The sequence below is a fragment of the Narcine bancroftii genome, chromosome 6 (assembly GCF_036971445.1).
Source record: "Narcine bancroftii isolate sNarBan1 chromosome 6, sNarBan1.hap1, whole genome shotgun sequence".
In the NCBI taxonomy this organism is placed as follows: domain Eukaryota; kingdom Metazoa; phylum Chordata; class Chondrichthyes; order Torpediniformes; family Narcinidae; genus Narcine; species Narcine bancroftii.
In genome coordinates, this window is record NC_091474.1 from 214004488 (window position 1) to 214030538 (window position 26051).

Here is a 26051-nt window from a genome sequence, read left to right on the forward strand (position 1 = left end):
TAATTCTCTGGATTTAATAGAAAAATATACCTTTTTTTTGTAAGTTAATTAAAGGAGACAATGAACAGATTTCAAAAGGAAATGGACAGAGTTGGCCAGGGCCCATTAATGTTTGCAGAGAATTTGTCCTGCTGCAAAAACTAGAAGAAGCACATGAGAAATGGAGTGCAGAGCATAGCCTGGTTGAGAAGTTGAAAGAAAAGCTGGAAATGAAAGAAGAAGAACTTGTTGGCAAAAATGAAGAACTCAAGAAGCTTCCTCAACTGAACGAAGAAATGTGTATGCTTCAAGCAAAGGTAATTGTTCTCAAAAACAATATAAAATATGTTTTTAAAAAATGGTGAATTATGTAAATTTGAAGCAATACATACCTGCAGTTTTATTCACTAACTAATACATTTTTTGATGTAGAAGAAATTAAAGTTTAGGAACATTTATGCTATTTCCCTGAATATTTGGACTGAATTGTTCTACATAAAAATAAATTTAAAAAAGAGAACAATTGCAGCCAGCAAGCAATATGAGTATAATCCAAATTTGACAAGTTTGCTACTTTCTTTCAAAAAATGTTGCTTTGATGCATTGTGTACGACAAAAGAAATTAAATTTTAGCTGTTCAGAAAGTGTTTAAACATTCCATCTGATAAATAAGACCTGCATAATTACAACTTAGAGCCAAGCCTCTTTCTGTAGCATTTAGTTTTTATTTTGCCTGAGTAGTTTGTTCTAAACATTAGAGTGTGATCTAACTGTGCTTTTCAGTGTGTGAGGGAAGTTAATTCATGCTGAATATCATCCTCCATTTCCTCGCTCTGCATATGCTGCATGACCTATTAAGTATTTCCATAATTTTCAATTAGTATTTCGCAACTAGCATCTGGACTAAATTACTTTGGAATGCTATTTTGGCTTTCTATTTACTGCAGTGAAACTTGTGCTTCTCTGATCTCGTGGCTTATTCCCTAATCCTGATCACCCAAGCAATCAATGATAGTTCTATAGTGTCAAAAACACATATATCTAAATTTAGACATACAGCACGGTAACAGGCCTTTTCAGACCCCAAGCCCATGCTGCCCAATTAACCTGCAACCCCCTGGTATGTTTTCAACAGTGGGAGGAAACCGGACATGGGAAGAAAGTACAAACTCCTACAGATAGCGTGGGATTCAAACCCCAGTCCTGATCGCAGACACTGTAACAGCGTTGCACTAACCGCTACACTAACTGTGCTGCTGTGGAAAATAACAGGAACGTTTTATTTCTAGTCATTTTATACTGGCATCTTCTTTGGCTTGGCTTCGCGGACGAAGATTTATGGAGGGGGTAAAAAAGTCCACGTCAGCTGCAGGCTCGTTTGTGGCTGACCAGTCCGATGCGGGACAGGCAGACACGATTGCAGCGGTTGCAAGGGAAAATTGGTTGGTTGGGGTTGGGTGTTGGGTTTTTCCTCCTTTGCCTTTTGTCAGTGAGGTGGGCTCTGCGGTCTTCTTCAAAGGAGGCTGCTGCCCGCCAAACTGTGAGGCGCCAAGATGCACGGTTTGAGGCGTTATCAGCCCACTGGCGGTGGTCAATGTGGCAGGCACCAAGAGATTTCTTTAGGCAGTCCTTGTACCTTTTCTTTGGTGCACCTCTGTCACGGTGGCCAGTGGAGAGCTCGCCATATAATACGATCTTGGGAAGGCGATGGTCCTCCATTCTGGAGACGTGACCCATCCAGCGCAGCTGGATCTTCAGCAGCGTGGACTCGATGCTGTCGACCTCTGCCATCTCGAGTACCTCGACGTTAGGGGTGTGAGCGCTCCAATGGATGTTGAGGATGGAGCGGAGACAACGCTGGTGGAAGCGTTCTAGGAGCCGTAGGTGGTGCCGGTAGAGGACCCATGATTCGGAGCCGAACAGGAGTGTGGGTATGACAACGGCTCTGTATACGCTTATCTTTGTGAGGTTTTTCAGTTGGTTGTTTTTCCAGACTCTTTTGTGTAGTCTTCCAAAGGCGCTATTTGCCTTGGCGAGTCTGTTGTCTATCTCATTGTCGATCCTTGCATCTGATGAAATGGTGCAGCCAAGATAGGTAAACTGGTTGACCGTTTTGAGTTTTGTGTGCCCGATGGAGATGTGGGGGGGCTGGTAGTCATTGTGGGGAGCTGGCTGATGGAGGACCTCAGTTTTCTTCAGGCTGACTTCCAGGCCAAACATTTTGGCAGTTTCCGCAAAGCAGGACGTCAAGCGCTGAAGAGCTGGCTCTGAATGGGCAACTAAAGCGGCATCATCTGCAAAGAGTAGTTCACGGACAAGTTTCTCTTGTGTCTTGGTGTGAGCTTGCAGGCGCCTCAGATTGAAGAGACTGCCATCCGTGCGGTACCGGATGTAAACAGCGTCTTCATTGTTGGGGTCTTTCATGGCTTGGTTCAGCATCATGCTGAAGAAGATTGAAAAGAGGGTTGGTGCGAGAACACAGCCTTGCTTCACGCCATTGTTAATGGAGAAGGGTTCAGAGAGCTCATTGCTGTATCTGACCCGACCTTGTTGGTTTTCGTGCAGTTGGATAATCATGTTGAGGAACTTTGGGGGACATCCGATGCGCTCTAGTATTTGCCAAAGCCCTTTCCTGTTCACGGTGTCGAAGGCTTTGGTGAGGTCAACAAAGGTGATGTAGAGTCCTTTGTTTTGTTCTCTGCACTTTTCTTGGAGCTGTCTGAGGGCAAAGACCATGTCAGTGGTTCCTCTGTTTGCGCGAAAGCCGCACTGTGATTCTGGGAGAATATTCTCAGCGACACTAGGTATTATTCTATTTAGTAGAATCCTAGCGAAGATTTTGCCTGCAATGGAGAGCAACGTGATTCCCCTGTAGTTTGAGCAGTCTGATTTCTCGCCTTTGTTTTTGTACAGGGTGATGATGGTGGCATCACGAAGATCCTGAGGCAGTTTACCTTGGTCCCAACAAAGCTTGAAAAACTCATGCAGTTTGGCATGCAGAGTTTTGCCGCCAGCCTTCCAGACTTCTGGGGGGATTCCATCCATACCTGCTGCTTTGCCACTTTTCAGTTGTTCGATTGCCTTATATGTCTCATCCAGGGTGGGAACCTCATCCAGCTCTAGCCTTAGGGGCTGTTGAGGGAGCTGGAGCAGGGCGGAATCTTGGACTGAGCGGTTGGTACTGAAAAGAGATTGGAAGTGTTCTGACCATCGGTTGAGGATGGAGATCTTGTCGCTGAGGAGGACTTTGCCGTCTGAGCTGCGCAGCGGGCTTTGGACTTGGGGTGAGGGGCCGTACACAGCCTTTAGAGCCTCGTAGAAACCCCTGAAGTCGCCAATGTCCGCGCTGAGCTGTGTTCGTTTGGCGAGGCTAGTCCACCACTCATTTTGGATCTCCCGGAGTTTGCGCTGAAGATGGCTGCATGCAATAAAGCCCCCAGAAAGAGGTTCAATGTTGGAAAACTGCAGTCAGACGAAGCGAGAGGAAACTTCCAGGCAAACCTCAAAGCAAAGCTCGACGTTGCAACCCGCCTCACGGACCCGTCCCCTGAAACCCTCTGGGATCAGTTGAAGGCTACCATACTGCAATCCACTGAAGAGGTACTGGGCTTCTCCTCCAGGAAAAACAAGGACTGGTTTGACGAAAACAGCCAGGAAATCCAGGAGCTGCTGGCAAAGAAGCGAGCTGCCCACCAGGCTCACCTTACAAAGCCGTCCTGTCCAGAGAAGAAACAAGCCTTCCGTCGCGCATGCAGCCATCTTCAGCGCAATACTGGCATACCCTGATAATAAATCCATAAGTTTGTTTGGAAACAGTAAGTCCACAGTATTAACAATAAATGTCATCAAAAGCTTGTGTCTGCTAAGAGATAACAGTTACTAACATAACATAACATAACAATTACAGCACGGAAACAGGCCATTAGGCCCTTCTAGTCCGCACCGAACCAAACACCCCTTTCTAGTCCCACCTCCCTGCACAATGCCCATAACCCTCCATCTTCTTCTCATCCATATACCTGTCCAACCTTTTCTTAAATAATACTATTGACTCCGCTGCCACTATTTCTCCCGGAAGATCATTCCACACGGCTACCACTCTCTGAGTAAAGAAGTTCCCCCTCATGTTACCTCTAAACCTCTGCCCCTTAATTCTTAACTCATGTCCTCTTGTTTTAATCTTTCCTCCTCTTAACGGAAATAGTTTATCCACATCCATTCTGTCTATCCCTTTCATAATCTTAAATACTTCTATCAAATCCCCTCTCAACCTTCTACGCTCCAAAGAATAAAGACCTAATCTGTCCAATCTTTCCCTATACTCTAGATGCTTAAACCCAGGTAACATTCTGGTAAACCTTCTCTGCACTCTCTCCACTCTGTTTATATCCTTCCTATAATTAGGCGACCAGAACTGCACACAGAACTCCAAATTAGGCCGCACCAACGTCTTATACAATCTCAACATCACCTCCCAACTCCTATATTCCATGCAATGATTGATAAAGGCCAGCATACTAAAAGCCTTCTTCACCACCCTATTCACGTGAGTTTCTACCTTCAGGGAACGATGTACCATCACTCCTAAATCTTTCTGCTCTTCTGTATTCCTCAATGCTCTCCCATTTACCACGTATGTCCTATTCTGATTCTTCTTACTAAAATGAAGCACCTCACACTTTAAATTCCATCTGCCATTTTTCAGCCCACTTTTCTAAGCAGCCCAAATCCCTCTGCAATCCTTGAAAACCTTCTTCATTATCCACTATTCCACCTATCTTAATATCGTCTGCATATTTACTAATCCAATTCACCACCCCATCATCTAGATCATTAATGTATATAACGAACAACAATGGGCCCAATACAGATCCTTGAGGCACACCACTGGTCACCGGCCTCCAACCTGACAGACAATTATCCACTACCACTCTCTGGCCTCTCCCTTTCAGCCAATGTTCAATCCATTTGACTATCTTAAAATTTATACCTAAAGACTGCATCTTCCTAACTAACCTTCCATGTGGTACTTTATCGAAGGCCTTACTGAAGTCCATATAGACAACATCCACTGTGCTACCCTCATCCACATTCCTAGTCACCTCTTCAAAAAATTCAATCAGATTGGTCAAACATGACCTTCCTCCCACAAATCCATGTTGAGTGCTCCTGATCAGACCCTGTCTATCCAGATGTTTATAAGTACTATCTCTAAGAATTTTCTCCATTAATTTACCTACCACAGACGTCAAACTTACAGGCCAATAGTTGCCAGGCTTCCTCCTTGAACCCTTTTTAAATAACGGAACCACATGCGCAATGCGCCAATCCTCCGGCACTATCCCCATATCTAATGACATTTGGAAAATTACCGCCAGAGCCTCTGCTATTTCCTCCTTCACTTCTGTCAATGTCCTGGGGAAGATCCCGTCTGGTCCCGGAGACTTATCCACCTTTATATTCTTCAAAAGCCTTAAAACTACACCTTTTGTAATCTCTATATTCCCCATATTTACCCAATTTGCTTTTTTTATCTCACATCTCCCAATATCCTTCTCCTTAGTGAATACCAAAGAAAAGAAACTGTTCAATATCTCCCCCATTTCTCTAGGCTCCACACACAGTTTTCCACTCTGATTTTCTAAGGGACCAATTTTGTCTCTAGCTTTCCTCTTACCATTAACATATTTGTAGAACTCTTTTGGATTAGTTTTCACCCTGCTTGCCATAGTTTTCTCGTACCTTCTTTTAGCTTTCCTAATTCCTCTCTTAAGATTCCTCTTACATTCAATGTATCTTTCAAACATCTCCTTAACTCCATGCTTCTTATATCTAATGTGCGCCTCCCTTTTTCTTCGAACCAAGTTTCCAATATTCCTTGAAAAACACGGCTCTCTCACACCTTTTGCCCCTCCTTTTAACCTAACAGGAACATAAAGCTTTTGCACTCTCAAAATCTGATCTTTAAAAGACTTCCATCTCTCTACTACATCCTGCCCATAAAACAAATTGTCCCAATGCACACCCTGCAAGTCCTTTCGCATCTCCTCAAATCTAGCTTTTCCCCAATCTAAAACCTCAATCCTTGGCCCTGATTTCTCTCTTTCCATAATGACATTGAAGCTGATGGCATTATGATCACTGGACCCGAAGTGCTCGCCAACACTAACCTCCGTCACTTGACCCATCCCATTTGCCAACAGTAGATCTAACACTGCTCCTTCTCTGGTCGGCACCTCTACATATTGTTGTAAAAAACTATCTTGCACACATTTCACAAACTCTAACCCATCCAGTCCTTTCACAGAATGTGTTTCCCAATCTATATGTGGAAAATTAAAATCTCCCATAATTACAACCCTGTGCTTATCACAAATATCTACTATCTCCCTACAGATTTGCTCCTCTAGGTCTCGGTCCCCTCCGGGTGGTCTATAATACACCCCTACAAGTGTAACCTCTCCTTTCCTACTCCTCAGTTCCACCCAAATAGCCTCCGTGGATGTGCCCTCTAATCTATCCTTCCTAGGCACCGCTGTAATATTTTCCCTGACAAGCAATGCAACCCCACCTCCTCTTGCCCCTCCGACTCTATCACACCTAAAACAACAAAACCCAGGAATATTCAGTTGCCAATCACATCCCTCCTGCAACCATGTCTCACTAATCGCTACCACATCATACTTCCAAGTATCAATCCACACCTTCAGCTCATCCACCTTTTTTACAATACTCCTGGCATTAAAATATATGAATTTCAGAGATTTCCCAATTTTTAATCCCTGTTTTCCCTCATCTTTAATAACAACATTATTTACTTTTCCTGCCAATTGCCTTTCATCTTCTTCCAGAGCATTTCCCTTCTCTATCACCTGCCCATCCATATTCAAATACTTACTACAAACTTTCTTTGTTTGCATTCTAACCTTCTTACTGCTCTGTACTATTTTGTTCCCTCCTCCCAACCATTCTAGTTTAAAGGATCCTGAGTAGCCCTAGCAAATACCTCTGCCAGGATTCTGGTCTCCCTGGGATTTAAGTGTAACCCGTCCTTACTGTACAGGTCACATCTCCCCCAAAAAAGGTCCCAGTTATCCAGAAACTTAAAACCCTACCCCTTACTCCACCCCTTCAGCCACGAGTTAATCCTCCACCTCATTCTATTTCTATTCACACTGTCACGTGGCACAGGGAGTAATCCAGAGATTACCCCCTTTGCGGTCCTTCTTTTTAACTCCCTACCTAAATGCCTGTACTCACTTTTTAGGACCTCTTCTCTGATTCTCCCTATGTCATTGGTACCTACATGTACCACGACCTCTGGCTCCTGTAAAGAGAGAGAGGAAACTAGATCAGCCATTCATAGGATCAAATGCATATGCGTCAGACTTTTGAATATGATCATATTAGGAGAAATATATGTGGGTAACCCAGGGAAGGCCTGTCATTTTGATTTGTGTTTTCTTAAAGACAATAATGATATTTTAATTAACTATGAATCAATCCCATTGATTGCTTATATCCTAGTTTCAAATGTAATTTGGAAAATTTTCTGCTTCCATTGTAATACCTGCTTCTGTGTGATCAGCAAATTTAATCAATTTATGATTGGTTTCAGTAGACAGCTCCTTTGCTATATATTCTTTGAAAATAATATTTCTATAATCTTTATTTCATTGGACATTTCTCTGTCTAATATTGCACCTTTCCCAAATCTTTTGCAAAGTTTCCATGATTTGTCTTTTTTTATATACATTTAGTCTTTAGGAAGATTATGATTTTATTTCATTTAGCTATTCTTTTCACTTGAAACGTTGCCTAAATCTGTCTGAAAATTGAGACTTTTTATATCTTTTTTCTCAAAGCAAATTAAAGAGCTTTGTGGAATATATCTTTGCTTTTGGATGAATGTTGATTTCCTTGTAAAGAATTCTTATAACTGGGTGAAAATCAAGAAAATTATATGCCAGAGAACAAGAGACTACAGATGCTTGATTCTGGAATAAAACTGAACACTAGAACACTTACAGCATCCTATTCTTTTGTTGAAAATGCTGGATATATTAAAGGGAAGAAGAGTTAATTTGAAGGTTCAAGCACATTTTGATGATTATATCCTTTTGTATTCAATACTGCTCACAACTTCTGTAAACTTCCCAACCCACCCACCTACTTTTTCATCCATGTCATTTATATACATTATAAACAACAGAGGTCCCAACGCCAGTTCTTGTGGAACACTATTGGTCACGGGCCTCTAGCCAGAATAACACTCTTTCACCACCCTTCTTTCCTATGGCCAAACAATTCTGTATCTAAACCATCAATTTACTGAGGATTCCTTACATCAATACCTTCTGGATGAGACTACCTGGAGGTGTGTTGTCAAATGCCTGAGTAAAGCCTATATTGATAGCATCCTCCACCCTAACCTCATCAACTACCTTTGTCACCATGTCTCCAGCTATTCTCTAGTCCTCTGTAACCTCATCTTTTGCCAGTGAGGGTACAGAGATCTTGGTGAAGACCACAGCAATCTCCTCACTTGCCCTTTTCATTAACCTGGGATATATCCCATCTGGCCCTGGGGAATTTTCCACTTTAATGCTACTCAAGAGACTCAGCACCATCTCCATCTTAATGTCAAAATGCCCCAACACATTAGTATCCTCCACATTATGCTCTTTATCACAATCCTCCATGTTTTTCTCTTTGATGAATACCCATGCTAAGTACTAATTTAGTACCTTGTCCATTTCCTCTGAACTCCTTTAGTGGTCCTATTTTTCACCATTTTGTAAATTTATCTTCTGCACTTTATAGAAATACGAGAAAGTAACTTGCAACAATTACTGTAATGTTAATGCAGACAAATGTGGGGTGCTGCATTTGAAAGCACAACCAAGGAACAACAAAGCCACTGAGAAGTGCAGGACAGACCCCATGCCCCACTACCCCCCCCCCCAGCTCCTGTCTAATAAATAGAATAATTTTCCCTCCCTCAATGCAGAACTTTTCCCCATGGCCAAACTTGCCTTATTTATAACTCTCTTGAAACTTATCTCTCGTGATGAAAACTCCAAAGATGCTCTTCCACAGAAAACCTGATCATCTAACCATGATTATTTCCCAATACAGGGTCTCGTATGCCTCCTTTGTGGATGAACTATCTACTTACTGCGTCAAGAAGCCCTCATGGATATACTTAACACATTCTGTGCATCAAAGTCTCTCAGCAAAGAACATGCCAATCAATATCTCCTGCTACAAAAACTCTGTTGGTTTTGCAACTTTTCATCGTCTGTTCATGCATCTATTCCTCCACTTCCCCATGGCTATTTGGAGGCCTGCAGCATAATCCAATGAGAGTGATTGTTCCTTTCTGATTTCTACCCATGTTGCTTCAATACATGAGTCTTTTATTATGTACTCTCTCACTGCAGCTATGACACTCGCCTTGATTAGCAATGCAATCCAGCTCTTTACCTCTCCATCGATCTTCTGTAAAACAATGAAACACAAGAACATTGAGCTGCCAATCCTGACTCTTGCTGCCAAGTCTCTGAAATGGTCACAGCATCAAAATTCCATTTATCCAGGCTCTAAGTTCATCTGTGTTACCCATAATGCTTCTTGCATTAAAATAAACATGCTCGTCCAGCATTCTCCTGTGACCATTCATCTGTCCCCTCCTGTCCTTCCTTCCTTTCCTCTTTGTCATACCATCAGCCATCCCCTCTTTGGTCCCCACATCTCGTGCCACTGTGGTTTCAACCCTCCCAAATAGCACAAGCAGACCTCCCCACAAGTATATGGCTCCCCTTTAGTTTAGGTGTAATCACACCTTCCCAGGAAGAGAGCCCAATCATCGATGTATCTGGAGCTCTTCCTCCTGCACCACCTCCTTAGCCATGCATTAAATTGCACTGTCATCTTATTTCTTTCCTCACTAACACATGATGTGGGTGTACTTAAGAGGGTGACACAGCAGGTAATTGAGTAAAGTTACTACCTCAAAGTTCCAACAACCTTTCTTAAATCCTGACCTCCAATGCTGGCTTTGTTGAGTTTGCATGTTCTTCCAGTGAATGTATGGATTTCTGCTGGGTCCATGTCTCAAAGACATGCTGAATAGAGGGTTAATTTGTGACTCTAAATTTTTCTGAGTGTAGGTGAGGGAAGGATAATCATGGGGGTGGTGGTGGGGGGGAAAGAAGGTTGAGGTTGATGAGAGAGACAAGACTGAAAGATGGCACAGTTGGCATTAGAGCAGCACAGTTGGCATATCAGCTAGCGCAATGCCTTTGCAGTGCCAGCGATCAGGACCGGACCGGGGTTCGAATCCTGTGCTGTCTAAGGAGATTATACATTCTCCCTTTGTCTATGTGGATTTTCTCCCGGGGCTCTAGTTTCCTCCCACCCTTCAAAAACAGGGTGTGGGTTAATGGGGTGTAAATTAGGCAGCACGAACTATTAGGGCTGAATTGGCCTGTTACGGTGCTGTATGAAAGTTTTGCCAGATATTGTATTCAATCCATGAGGGCAAACTTAAGCTTCCACTTGCCTGTCATTCTCTGGCCGTTGACCTTCTATATTCTTCTTTGGCTTGGCTTCGCGGACGAAGATTTATGGAGGGGGTAAATGTCCACGTCAGCTGCGGGCTCGTTTGTGGCTGACAAGTCCGATGCGGGACAGTGAAATCAAGCATAAGTTTGGTGTGTCTGATATTTCAATTATGTGACAGCCCTTGTACATATAGATGAATTTAACAATTTCAGCTAATCCTCTTCTTCCATAGATGAAGTCCTTTCTTTCAGGTTATCCTTTGAATTTTTGCTCCTCTTCCTTTTTGTTATGCCTTTTCTTAATGCAGTTGACAACTTTGGTCTCCATCTGGTCACAGACATTCCCTGTATTCTCTCCCCACTCCCACTCTCTGTGATTTACAATTTTCACACTTTTCCAGCTCAATTTATCCATTTCAGTGAATATTGTGCTCAGAACTTTTCTCAGTTTAGGTTACAGTCAGTAGCACTTCAGTGCTGATAGTTTGGTTTCTGTTTTGATGTTAATCTGATCTTATTTTTGGCTTTCAGTAAAGTTGATGGAGTATAACATTCCCATGTCTCATAAATAATGTAATTCCTTATGTGAGTAAGTATGCAAATAATCCAAACATCAGGAAGGAAACTGATTTACCAACTGTGACTATAGAAACATAATTGCTGCCATACATTTTGAATCTGGTCTTGTTTAAAGATATCCCGATGGGAAGATTGCATCAATGCTTAGTTGCTGAAGAATGCATAAAAATATCTAATTTTAGTTTTGAAATGTTCAAGCCAATTTAGCGTTCTTTTATCCGAAAAACTGTGCACTCATTTCATGCCGCAAGATTTGATGGATTCTGTTTGTGCATTCTAATGGAGTTGCAGATGTCTGGAGAGACCTCTTTTAAAAAAATCTAATTTATCAACTTGTGAACGCTCATCATTATATTTAAAATTTATCAAGTCACAGAAGGAGGCCATTTCATTCATTGACCTTGCTGACTCTCAACCAGTGCAACTCCTTAATTCTATCTCCTGGGCTTTTGTCTGTAGCCTGGCAAGTTTTTCTTCACCATCTGTGATCTCATTCCCTTCAAGGCAACAATAGAGCCTGCCTCCATCACATCTGCAGGCAGCGTATTCCATTCCAACCATGCACCAAGAAAAAAATAGTCACAATTAATTTGCTTCCTCATTATTTCATACTTATCTCTTTGGTCTTCATCCCCACTCCCCCGCTCCATCAATGGAATAACTTCTCACTATATGCTCTATCTAGGCTTCTTGTTCTTTGATCTATTTCTATCAGATCTCCCCTCAATCTTTTCATTCCAGGAACCTTTATTGAGGCCATCAAAATTGAACTAATTGCTTCAATTGAGGCTAGAACAGTGTTTTTATATATCTTATAATAAATACATATAAATGATCAAAAACTTCAATCCAAGACCAAAAGAACTAAAAATCCCTGATTCTTGGGGTACTCCATTATTCGCAAGTATTGGGATGTAATTTTGCAGCTGTACGAAACGTCAATCAGACCACACTTAGAATATCATGTATGATTTTGTGCAGCACACTACAGGAAGGACATGGTAGCATTAAAAATAGAGCAGAAAAGAGCTACCAGAATGATGCCTGGAGGGCTCAACTTCAAAGGAAAGATTGGATAGACTGAGTTTATGCTTACTGGAATAAGAGGCTGAGTGATGACCTTTTAGTAAAGACTTTATAAAATTATGAAAAGGTAGATAGCATCTTTTTACCAGGACAGAAACTAAAGGGCATAAGTTTAAGATAAGAGGTTAAATTTAAAAGAGATCTGAGGGTCGGGTTTTTTTCACCCAGAGGGTGGTGGTTGTATAGAATGTGCTGTTTGAGGAAGTAGTCTAGCAGATACAATTGAAAGGAGTAGAGGGATATGAATGTAAAAGCAGAGAATTTGGATAAATATTGATGGATTTATTCTTCTCATTATTGATTAGAGGTGTAGTATTTGCAAACCTCCAAAGACTAATCATTTATTTATTTTATTTCTCTCAGCTGTCTAGAAAACATACGAGAACTGTATATTTTGGCATTTCTGAAAAAAAATTGTTTTACATGTAGTGAATTACAGTACAATTCCAATTATCCAAAATCAGATTCTCCGAAATCCTCATATATCTGAAATTTTTTAAAAAATTTTGGACAAAATGAGAATGTCCAAAGCAAATCAGAAATCCCCATTTATCCAAAATTTATTTGGAGCCAAACTGACCAGTGATAATGGGCTCACGGTGGCAGTGAGAACCTCGGAATTCCAGTACGAGCGGAGCCTCGGTGCGGAGGTGTCAGTGATTGGCGGTGGCTAGCCTTTTTTTTGTGAGAATTAAGCATTATTTTAATTTTTAAAAAGCTTTCCCTTGTTGCTTGTTGTTGCTTAAACACAATTACAATTGATTTGCTCTTGCTACTGGGCTGCTTTTAAAAAAATGACCAGTTCTCCTACATAGGCTTAATCCCAACTATTTTTGGATAATCGGAGTTGTATTGTATTTTGAAATTTAACAGCCAAGTAAGAAGTTAATTTTGTACACATCAGCTTTCCCTAAACACCACTGTGAATAATTTGATGTTTTTCACATGTATTGATAAAGGAATGTTGTCTGAACACTGCAAAGCCTTTGTTCTTCTTTGAATAGTGTGATCAAGTTTTAAACTTCCACTAGACCAAACCAGTTCATAGTTTATAATTTCAGTTTTATTTAACACTTGTGAATTCTGTTGGACAACCACCAGCTAACTGCAGTGTATAGGTCGGTGCTTTCCTGACCTCCTGTTCAGTGTCTGAGTTCAGGAGTTGAGGAGCAAAGTTCTATTATGCTGAGCTGAGATCCTAGATGTTTTTACAACCATTCCTTTGTGTTTATATTGGCCATTCATTTATTGGGGGGAGGGGGAGGGTGTCACTGATTGAAAAGGTAAGAGGGCACAGGTTATTTTAATGTGTTCTATTTTAATGTTTCAGTAACTTGTATATGTTTAAAACACAGTTATTTGCTTTTTTAAGTAGTTCCATTTTTAAGTTTTTATATTTATTTCACCTCTAATTGGCTTTGAATTTTAGAGACATTCATAAGCAGTTTATTAAAAAAAATATGACAGTTTGAGTTCACTGAATCTAGTTGCCTTCGGCAGACCAGAAAGTTTCACATGGCACCTGGGAAGAGCGAGAAGTGATCCCACATGAAGTGTGATTTCTGGTATGTGGTCATGAATATTAAAAATTCATGCCTTCATGTTTGATTTGGCTCACTCAGAGGCAGCAGTAGTGTAAATAAGAGATCTCTGACATGGACAAAACTATATCGAAGGTGGAAAATATTCATGTAACCTTAATATTTAGTTCAACAGTAATAGACATTTTTATTCATCCATTACCTTGCACCTCTTAATTAATCAGGTGTTGCATTGATAACATTCTCAGCATCAGACTTCATGTAGTCAAGACAGAGAACTTTGAGTTTAAAGTATTCAATCATAAATTACTCAAGTTATATAACTCCTAGGCACTAAACCCAAGTGGAATGTTTTCCATAATTGCATATTAAATTGTGTTTAATTAATACAACATATTTAGGTTGCAATATGTGAATTGTTTGACCTCAATGAAACTCACATGAGCATAAATTGCTATTCTTATTTGATAATAGAGCTAATTGAAGGATAAAATTAGTCCTGCTTACTAGTTAAGCTCAAGAGTGGCATACATTGAACATCAACTTGATGTTCAACTCTGAAATGTCTTATATGCACCATTAGCTAATAAAGTAGTGCGCATTTCTACCAAATATTTATTTTTGTAATTTTTCAAAAAGTTGTGCAGCTTGGAAACGAGCAGGAAAACATTAATCATTGGAAGTGTGTTGGATCCTGTGACGGAAGATAAACTCAAGATGATCGAGAAGGAAGTTCAGGAGCAAGAAACTATTATTCAAGGCTACCATCAGGTGTGAATGATGAATTGGTGGTTTCTTTTTGTTACTGTAGTTACCCACTAACAACCCTTTTAATTTTTTTTGTTTGGGACTAAAGGGACTTTGTTAGCACTAACAAAGGAGCATCAATGGAAAATTCACCCAGACAATGGTAAATTCAAAATAAAAGTTTTATTAAACGATCAATAATAACATTTCTTACTTACTTTAAATTTAATCTCACTATGCACAAATATAAAGTGTGTGTGTGTATATAATTAAAGTCCCTCTTTGAAAAGTCCATTTTAAAAATTGCAACCTCATTTTAGTCTTTCATGAATTCTCAATTCAGAAATAATTATAAAGTGCTTTTAAATATTATATCTTCAGGCCTCTTTACTCACAATTCTTTTGATTAGAAGTCTTGAAAGATATTCTTTAAATAAAAATGACCATCTTTTGAGCCACCAATGTACCTCCTGTGAATAGGAGAATTCAATTCCTGTCTTCGCAAGATCAAATCTTCTTTTACTGAAGATTTTGGAATCTGTTTTCCACACGAAAAATATGCCCTCTTTTCAAAGAGACAGTAAATGTGGCTATTATCTTCCACGATGAATTCACAAACCCAGACAAGGGTTAAACGAAGTGGCCATACAAAAATTGACCCAGTAGAATTCTGTCTTCTTTTTCCCAAAGAGACAATGAAGAGGTCCTCCTTATTTCAAAAACCACATATTCTGTGTTCCCTTTTTCCCCAGGGTAACACACAACAGCACCTATTCTGGTTACTGTAATTCAACAATGTCTTTCACAAGGCTCTAAACCCTGTGTGTATCAGGGATTTGACTTCCGTACTCTCAAAATCAGGTGACAGCTACATCGTCAACGAGATCAGTCCCAATTTTTTGAAATCATGTGATCATTTACTAGAATTTTAAACAGTTGTAGACCCCAGTTTCTTCTAAACCATGAGATCTTCATATCTCTGTCTTGTAGACACAACTCCGAAAGATTACCTCACTTCAGTTTCAAAGGCTTAAGTATATCACTCACATGGCTGAGTTTCATTTCTCTTCAAGAAGCTTTAGGTGGTTTAGTTTAACAACAGATGGCTTCCTTTAGCAGTTCTTATTTAGCACTTAGATACTTCTATTTTTAATAAAGCAAACACTTGAATAATTAAAAGCCTCTTCAGATCCATTAGCTCTGTCTTTCCAAGACACTGCGACTCCAATGGTTCTCTGTAAATGTGCTATGACCTGTGTGTAATCCTGTCCCAGCCCACAACTAACTTACTAAGAATATATATACAGGTACACAATCCTCTTTCTGGAATTCTTGGGGAACAATTCTTGTTCTGAATTGCGGATTTTTCTGGATTTTGGAAAGCCCACCCAAATTGTGCTGTCGCCTCCCCTACCGCCGGTCCCTCGGCCACCTCTCCCAACTGCCGGTGTCTCAGCCACCTCCCCCAACTGCCGGTCCCTCGGCTGCCTCCCCCTCTTCTGCCGGTCCCTCAGCCGCCTCCCCCCAACCGCCGATCCCTCGGCCACCTACCCTAACCGCGGTCCCTCGGCCGCCCGGCCACCTCCCCCAACCATGGTCCCCCGGCAGTCTCCCACAACCACTGGTCCCTCAGCTGCCCGGCCGCCTCCCCCAACCGCAGACCCTCAGCTGCCCAGCAATCTCCTCCAACCACCGATCCCCCGGCCGCCTCCCCCATAACACTGTGCTTGCATACTTTTGTAACAGTTGTTAAACGGTTTTTCGTCCCTGTCTTGATTAACACATTTCTATCTTGCCAACCTGATTTTTAACTGTTGGTGTTATGTCACATTATCCTAATTAGTTACATTTTAAATTATTTTCTATTTGTTTATTTTGACTGTTGACTATTCATTATTCATTGGTTTCCATTTTTCTCATTGATATTTAATGAAAAACATGACCTGGGTACACTAATTTTTTAAAATAAACCCACCACCTACTCATGCAAAAATAAGATTTATCATGGCAGAAATAATTAAAATCAAATTGAATGTTACTCATTTCCTCATTTCAGTAAAAAAGAATTGTAAAGGAATTAAGGATCATCTCCCCATCATTGCCAAACAGACATGTCTATCCTTAGCCTCATTCATTGTCAGTGAAGCTAACATAAATTTGAAGCATCACGCATCATATTCCTCTTGGACAGACCTAAATCAAACAACATAACCTTTGAATTTTCCAATTCACCCACCTTTGCCTGGTTCCTCTGCTTCCTTTACCTGATCCTATCCTCATTTTTCTCTTCAACTAACTTCCTTCCCCCAACATGAATCTCCAACCTCTCTCATCTTCTGTCCAGAGCCCTATCACTTTAGCCCCTTCCCTTCTCCCTCCTTCGCTTTATAGACTTGGTATTTTCCCCATTTAGACTTGAAAAATGGTCCCCACCTAAATCACTCATTGACCATTTTCATCCAAGGATGCTGAGTCCCTCCACCCTCTTTTTGCTGACTCAGAATTCCAGCATTTGTAGTTGTAGTATTTCTATAAACAAGGCATTATTCACCATGCCCCATTGTTTCAGTGAATTCACTCATTCATTCTGAGCATAGGACATTTAAAGCCAAATGTTATTACTGAACAAATCACAACACTTTACCTTTCCCATTACTGTACCAAGATCAACTTCCTTTGCAACCTTAATAATGTCCACTCTTTCCATTTCTGAACTCAATAAGCTGGTTTATAGAAGGAAATAAGATGTGCCAAATGCCAGACTTTAAAACTGTGAATAATGAAAAGGCTATTAATGTCACTTGACCTTATTTAAGTCTTACGGTTTTTGGTCCTCAGTATTATATTTTCATTAATGAAACATGTAACATAATGTAACGATTAGCACACAATGTTATTACATCGTCAGTGACTAGGGTTCGAATCCACCGCTGTCCGTTAGGAGTTCACATATTCTTCGTGTATCCGTATGGGTTTCATCCAGGTGCTCTGGTTTCTTCCAATATTCCAAAGGTGCATGGGGTTAGTAGGTTAACTGGTCACATGGGTGTATTCTGGCGGTGTGGGGTTGTGGGCTAGAAGGGCCTGTTATCGTGCTGTATCTCTAAATTAAAATCTAAATTCATTAATTCCTTTTAAACTCCAGTGAATACAGACCTACTCATTTTCTCCTATCATTATCATTAGCTGGATCCAGTCTGGATCATCACTGCATTCGCCTTTGGCGACAAGTATATCTGTTTTTAGATAAGATGATGAAACTGTACTGTTTTCCAGGTGTGGTTTCGCCAAGACCGTATATAATTGAACTAATAAATTTTTAATGTCCAATTCTATAATATTCCAATGAATACACATGTGTCACTTCAAATGCATGGTAGAATTTTTACTTCCTGATAAAATTTAGATGGACAGGATAGCATGTTTGGAGTTCTCCAAACAGTACTTAAGAATCCTCAATTCCTCCAAGGAGTTTGCCTCAGAGTTGATATCTGCAGCAAAACATAACTGTTATCCATTGCCAATGTAGTCAAGAAAACTCAGTAACTGGGAAAACAAATATTTCGTCTGGGTAACTGAAGCCATAGTTGCTGAACATGATATTTGCATAATTTTCTTCATTTTCAATTTGATGCAGCAGGAAATGGTTCCAGGGATGTTCATTTAATGTTTGAAAGACAAAAAATCACTTGTAGAAGGAATTTAAAGTATCAGTTACCACTCTAATTTCTCTCATTTGCCAAATACTATCATTAACAGAGCCAGTGGAAGTGAGCTAGTACTGGAAGTGGGAATCCCTTATCCATACAAAACCATTGACATCTATCTAGAACCATAGAACATACAGCACAGAAACAGGCCTCTTTGGCCCTACTAGTCTATGCCTGACCTAAACCCAGTCCAAATTCTTTTTAAAAAAATATTTATTAGAAAACAAAGTAATAACCACAATTACAAAATTAAAATATTAACAGATTATCAGAAAGAAATTTTCATGGTTACATAGAAGAAAAATCTAACAAGAACTATAAAGAATCCTAAAAATAAACCTAACCTCCCCTCCCCCCATCTACCCCTCCCTTTAAACTAATTCTACCCCCCTACTCCCCAAAAAAGAAAAATTAAGAGAAGAAATAAGGAGAATAACTTCAATCATTTATTCATTATACAGTACGGAAACCCAGCTGCACTCTGAGACCAGTTTCAGATTTTCAAATTAGAATCATCCAAATATGGGCTCCAAATCTTTTTAAATATATAATATTGATCTCTCAAATTATGTTATCTTCTCCATTGGTATACATGATGTCATTTCTGAAGGCCATCTTTGTAAACTGAGCTCCATCTGATCTTTCCATGAAACAACTATACATTTTCTTGCTAATGCCAAAGCCAATCTCAAAAATGCCATTTTCCAAAAATGGTTGAATTTGTTCTGTTATAAACTTGCAAAACCCTCATCTTTTAACAACGATGGATTAAGTCTCCAACAATAAGAAGGTTGCACCATTTCGGTCCCAGCATACATCAACAACATCAAAGAATGGTCAGATAATAGTCTAGCCTTATATTCAGTTTCCACTATATTATCTATTAATTGAGACAACATTAAAAAAAAGTCGATTCTAGAATAAGTATTGTGTTGTGCTGAATAGTATGAATAATCTTTCTCTTTCATGTTCATTTTCCTCCATTCATCAATTAAATCCAATTCTTTCATCAAAAATAACTTTTTAGCCATTTTTTTCTTATGTACAACTTTACCTAATTTATCCATCGCTGGATCCAAACAACAAATAAAATCTCCTCCTATTATACGATCTTTAGATTCTGACATGTTAAACAAGACATCTAGAAAAAATCCTTTATCATCAACGTTTGGTGCATAAATATTTGCTAAAGTTCAAGTTTCTGCAAAAATCTTACAATTTACTATCAACACTCTCCCAATAGCTTTGTATACAGATTCCAAAGTAAAAGATAAATTCTTATGAATTAATATCGCAACCCTTCTGGATTTGGAATTGTAAGAAGAATAAATAACTTGACCTACCCAATCTCTTTTTAATTTTTGATGTTCCCTATCTGTTAAATGTGTTTCTTGCAAAAAAGCAACATCTACTTTAAATTTCTTAAGATAATTTAACACTTTCTGATGTTTAATCGGATTATTGAGCCCATTCACATTAAAAGTAGCAAATTTTAGATTAGCCATCTGTTATCCTCTCTATAGTCTATGATGCTGGATCTCTACCCCAACAACTCAAGACAACACATCTCCTTAAGAAAAAAAAGATAAGAACTTATATATATGTAAACCCCCTTTCCCACCTCTTTACCCCCCCCCACTAAGTAACACATACTATCTCTCCAAAAACATGGGTGGCAGCCCAAGCCACTAACCGAGTGACGGTTTCAGCCGAGTTGCCATGTGTTCACATCCCCCCCACCCCCAGACAGATTTATCACAAATTCAAAGTTCACATCTCAAGTACAGCCAGCTTCTTCCAATTCTTTATTCACTTGGTCGTCATCCATTGAACCCTCTTCGTAATTGCTCGAACTGTCCAAATTCTTCTTAAGTGTTAAAATTGAGCCTGCATTCACCACTTCAGCTAGCAGCTCGTTTCACATTCCCACCACTCTGTGTATGTGAAGAAGCACCTCCTCATGTTCCCTCTAAACTTTTCCCCTTTCACTCTTAACCCACGTCCTCCAGCTTGTATTTCACCTACCCTCAGTAGAAAAAGCCTATCTACATTTACTCTGTCTATCCCTGTTATGTCATAGACCAACAGCAATAGAAATTCACCATGACAGTGGTATCTTCAAAACAATATTTAACTTAACTGCAACTATGCTCAAATAAATACATGTGTACATGGATTACCCAAACCATTACACTTTGGGTATAGTTATGAAAAGTCAAATTCAGTCTTAGAAATCAGAACTTTTAAAACTATTGTTCAGAAGTAATTATGTAGTTGAGACACCAAGTCCTCAGACTTCTCAAAACTCAAATTCCTGTCGGGTTGCTTTCAGAGAAATGTTTCTTCATACGAATGATGTGACACAACATCCCCCTTTCTTGCATAAGGGTTATGAAGCTTGTGACCTCCATGATGCTTTCACACAAGGGTTTTAGATGAAATAACCATCAAAATAGTCATGATCAAAATGCAAGAATGATCTTGCGTTCTTTTCCAAGATGTGGGTCAGTCACGAGTGACCATTAGAATCGCCACAGCAAATGATTGTTTTCCCCCTGGCAAGGAGAACACAACAGCAATGTCCATCTCACAGAATGTCACTGCATTTCTGTCTTCAGATCAATTTGGTTTGATACTAAAGGCTCTTTTAAAAAAAAATGTCCTTGATCACATGACTTGCTTGAGCAATACATGGTTTTTAGGTTTAATTTTCCCAAAAGCATGACTCGTCTAGCAAATGACCTTTTTGTTTGAATAGATGTCTCGCTTAGCAAACATTCCATTGTTTCAGGTTTTCAGTGGAACGATAATAAGGCTTTTTACAGTTTCTGCTTGAAGGAACTTCTGCATCTGTTTCAAAATGGTGTCCTGAGTGTTTCCCTGTTCCACCCACAAAGTAATTTTCTAAAACATATAATAAAAATATAAAATAACAGAAACCTATAACAATCCCCTCATAATTTTAAATTCCTCTATCAAATTTCCCCTCCTTCTTCTGCACTCCAGGGAATAAAGTCCTAACCTGTTTAACCTTTCCCTGTAACTCAATTCCTGAAGTCCAGGCAACATCCTAGTTCTCTTCACTCTTTCTGTTTTATTGATATCTTTCCTGTAGATAAGTGACCAAAACTGCACACAATACTCCGAATTTTGCCTCACCAACATCTTGTACAACTTACCATAATATCCCAACTCCTGGACTCAATACTTTGATATATGAAGGCCAATAATCTACAGAAAACATGGTTCAAATAAAAACACAAACCTGGAGAAACTCAGCAAGTCCTTTATATAGCAAAGGTAAAAATACATAACTGATGTTTCAGACGTGAGCCCTTCATCAAATATACCAAAAGCTTTCTTTACAGCCCTATCTGCCTGTGATGCTACTTTCAGGGAATTATTCTCAGATCCCTTTGTTCTCCCACACTCTTCAGTACCCTATCAATTACTGTGTATGTCCTTTCTTGATTCAACACCTCACACTTGTCTGCATTAAATTTCATCTGCCTTTTTTCAGCCCATTTTTTCCAGCTGGTCCACATCCCTCTGCAAGCTTTGAAAACTTTGTTCTCCACAACGCTTCCAATCTTAATTTCATCTTCAAACTTGCTGATCTAATTTACCAGATCATTGATATAGATGACAAACCACAATGGTCCCAGCACTGATTCCTGAGGCACATCACGCCACTAGTCACAGGCCTCCAGTCTGAGAAGCAATCATCCATCACTACTCTCTGGATTCTCCCGTCCAGCCATTGTCAAATCCAGTTCACTATTTCACCATGAATACTTGGCACCTGAACCTTCCTGACTAACCTCCCATGTGGGACCTTGTCAAAGGCCATGTAGACAATATCCACAGCCTTTCCTTCACCAACTTTCCTGGTAACCTCCTCAAAAAACTCTCCAAGATTGATTAAACATGACTACCACTGTTAACGATCTTCTACAGTGAGGTATGGAAGGCATTTCTTTTATTGCTAGACTTTCATTCCTTCTTTCCTGCTGTAATCTTGTTTTTTTTTTAATCATCTCTTGCCATCCACCATCTCTTACTCTTTCCCAGATTACTGGCTTTCTTTCTTATTATATCTTGTCCTACTTCCATCGTTGCTTTCGGAGTTTTTCATCTCTATTATCTTCTGATAGAATGCCACCAGTCAGAAATGTTAGCTTTGCTTTTATCTTTCCACTCTTTCTGTCTGACCTTCTGATTGTTTTCAGAATCTTCTATTTTTATGATTTCCAACATCTTTAGTATTTTGCTTTGACTTTTATGTGCATTTATTTTTATTGATGACTAACAGTTCAATTGGTTTTTTTTGGGGGGGTGGATCTGTATACTACTATTAAAGATGTTGTTTGCTGGCTCATTTAAAAATATTTAATGTTTCAGGAAAATGAAAGACTTTACACACAGGTGAAAGAGCTTCAGATGGTTAATAAAAGAAATGAAGAGAAAATGCTCACAGAATCTTGCCACTTGGTATCAGAAGTACGACAACTAAAGTAAGATTTTAAATGTTTTGTAAAATACAATTGCAGATTGATATCACATTTCATAATTTACTATAGCCAAATAAATGCTCTCAAAGATTACAGCCCTTTATTTGCACAATGCCATAGAATTTTATGAAAAATATGAATGCTAAACATAATTAATACTGAATGCATTCAAGTGCAGCTTCATATTTATGTTCTAGGTTCAGCATCCCTCTAGCAATTGGCATGCAGTCCTTATTTTGACATCATTTGCTTGAAGCTATTTTGTATGTAGATGGTTAGTGGGGCTAAAGCTTGTAAACAGTTTCCAGCCTCTGCCAGTTATTTGAAAAAGATAGATCAAAGAATCTATCAAGGATTGTGTGCGCCATTGTCATGAACCCCCCCCCCTTCCATCCCTCACTGATAATATATTCAAGTCCATTATAATCATTCTCCCAACTAATCACCCCCCATTTTCCACCCCACAGTGTCATCTAACCCCATCTCATCCCATCACATTACTATATCACAACAATCCCTAGTTCTCTTGCCAGTCTGTTGCCCAGCTGACTTCCTCATTGTGGCTATCATATTGCAAAGGTTGCATTTGGCTAAACTTGGGTGAAGAGAAAAAGCACAAAGCAAATCTTGCCCTTTTGTTATGGTTAAGAAAAGTTGAGATGTTAATGTGATTTGCTGGGAGTTGACATTGCCTTATCAGGATAATTGAATTATGAGGTTGTATCACAAGGGGGTGGGGGCGGGGGGAAGAAAAGCCAAATCAAGATGCATAAAGATCCTAGTGGTCCTGACTTCGCTCAGATCACTAGGGGTGCAGACCTCTTTGTGCACTTGGTCCAAACACAGACTAAAGAACTGAAGTGGTAATAACTGCTCTTGAATTCAGTCAGTGTCTACTCAAGTGTGTGTGTGGCCATGTAGTTTTCTTGGTAAAGCTGAAATCAAATGATCCTCAAAGGAGGAAAGAAAAAAAACCTCCAGTGGTTGAAATCATATCTTCCATAAAGGAAAATAGCTGCAGTTGTCAGACTGCAGATGTTCATCATCCCATCCCACAACATCACAGCCTGGGTTCGTCAGGAGCAGTGTCCTAGGCTCAATGGTCTTCAGTGGCTTCAATGATAACCTTCCCTCCATGATGAAGTCAGAGGTGGAGATGTTTGCCGTTGATTGCACAACGTTCAGTTTCATTCACGGATCCTCAGCAACTGTTAGAAATGCAGCAAGACGTGCAGAACATTCAATAATGGATTGTTAAGTGACTAGTGACGTTTGCTTCCATCGGAAAGTCTGACCACATACCCACAGCCTTCACTGGCATTACCACTCTCAATTCACTGTATTGAAGATCACTGCCAACCAGAAACTCAACTAGTCTAATCACAGATACTCTATTTGATGAGTATTTTATAGTCAAAGCTGTTAAACTATATATAAGTCATAAATTAGAAGTATAATACTCTTACGAACTAACAATCCTTTCAATTATTTTTGGGACTAAAGGGACTTTGTTAGCACTAACACAGAAACAGCAATGGAAAATTCACCAAACAATGGTAAATTCAAAATAATATTTTTTTTAATTAAACTATTAATAACATAACATTTCTTACTTATCTCTAAACTTAACTCTAAATTTAACCCCACTATACACAAATCTAAGTTGCAAGTGTGTGTGTGTGTGTGTGTTTGTGTGTGTGTGTGTAATAAAGTTCCACTCTGAAAAGTCTAATTTTTAAAACTTCAGCATCATTTTAGTCTTGCTTGAAGGTCTTAAATTCTCAGTTCAGAAATAATTACGAAGCACTTTTAAACATCATATCTTCAAGCCTCTTTACTCACTATTCTGCCCTCTTTTCAAAGAGAGAGTAAATGTGGTTATTTTCTTTCACGATTAATTCATAAACCCATAAAAGGATTAAACGAAGTGGCCATACAAAAATAGATAGACCCAGTAGAATTCTGTCTTTTCCAAAGAGTCAGTGAAGTGGATTTCCTTATTTCAAAAGCAACTGATTCTGTGTTTCCTCCCTTTTCCATGAGTAACACACATAACAGCACCAATCTTGGTCTGTAACTCAATCCTATCTTTCATAAGGTTTCAAACCCTGTCGATGGAACGGCTGGAAATGGCGAGGCAGGACTTTGTTCCTGGCGATGTCCAGGGGGGTTACTAGTTGATCGCAGAGGGCCATCGCGTTCCCAGCGGGTCTGGAGAGGCACACTGGAGAGGCATAGTGGCCTTTCTGACCGCATCAAGAGCAGATCAAGTTTCAGGCCATCTGTCTGACCCAGTACTTACAGGGATGCGGGGTGCCGGTGGCAGCGATGGTCTCCTCTACGTGTGGTCCCTGGGCTACAGCAGTCGTCTGGGTCGGCCATACTGAGTGCTGGGGGAGTTGGGGTTCGAAGGCTTCAGTATGGAGGGCTGCAGCCTCCAGAGAGCGGACCACCTCCACAGTTCTAGTGAGTGAAGCAATGTTGACCTCCAGCAGTTTCTGCCGTGCGCTCCTCGATCGCAGTCATCACACGCAGGCATCTCTGATCAGCCGATCCACCTCCCTTTCAGTCATCCCGGTCTCAGCCAGGCATGGGTGGGCCAGCTCCTTCATGTCCCCCAGGTAGGCATCTGCTGTCTCACCTGGCTGCTGAGTCCTGATGCTCAGCGGGTACCTGGCATAGACCATGTTCATCGGGGGCTTGTACATGGCCTCATAATCGGTCACAGGGTTTAGACTTCTGTACTCTCTAAACTGAACTGAACAAAAAAAATGTCTGAATTCGATAATATATTTCTCCAAATTATCTGACAATTATTGGAATTTTAAGCAGTTGTCAACCCCAGTTTCTTGTAAACCATGTGATCTTCATACATCTGTCTTAAAGACGACACGGCTCCGAAAGATTGCCTCACTTCTGTTTCAAAGGCTTAAGTATATCACTCGTGGCTCTGAGTTTAATTTCTCTTGCTCAAGTGTCCTTAAGTGATTTTATTTTAAAAACAATTGGCATCCGTTTTTAATAAAAAGCAAACACTCCATTGTTCTTGAATAATTAAAAAACCCCTTCAAATCCATTAGGCTTTCCAAGACACTTTGACTCTGAAAATGAACTCTCTTCTCTGAAAACAATGATTCTTTGTAAATATGCCGTGAACTGTGTGTGACCTGTACCAGCCCAAACTAACTTACTAATAATACATATACTATTTTTTAACTTTATAATTTACTTTACTAATACATCTTTATATATGAGAAATATAGTTTAACATTAAATTAAAGATTAACACAATTCTGTTACAATACAATAATGTGAAACAGAAAGTCTGTAAAT

General features: G+C 39.8%; 1 protein-coding gene across 6 annotated transcripts in view; it reads left to right on the forward strand.

Moving 5' to 3' along the window:
• The window catches only part of cep162 (centrosomal protein 162), a 181800-nt gene that overhangs the window by 78751 nt on the left and 76998 nt on the right, over window positions 1-26051 (forward strand). For 5 of the 6 annotated variants that reach the window (XM_069887444.1, XM_069887446.1, XM_069887447.1 and 2 more), the window contains 3 exons: window positions 45-296; window positions 14390-14521; window positions 22609-22721. In XM_069887444.1, coding sequence (XP_069743545.1) covers window positions 45-296; window positions 14390-14521; window positions 22609-22721 — 497 coding nt within the window. The remainder of the gene's footprint in view (window positions 1-44; window positions 297-14389; window positions 14522-22608; window positions 22722-26051) is intronic. The other variant, XM_069887448.1, reaches the window with a different exon arrangement.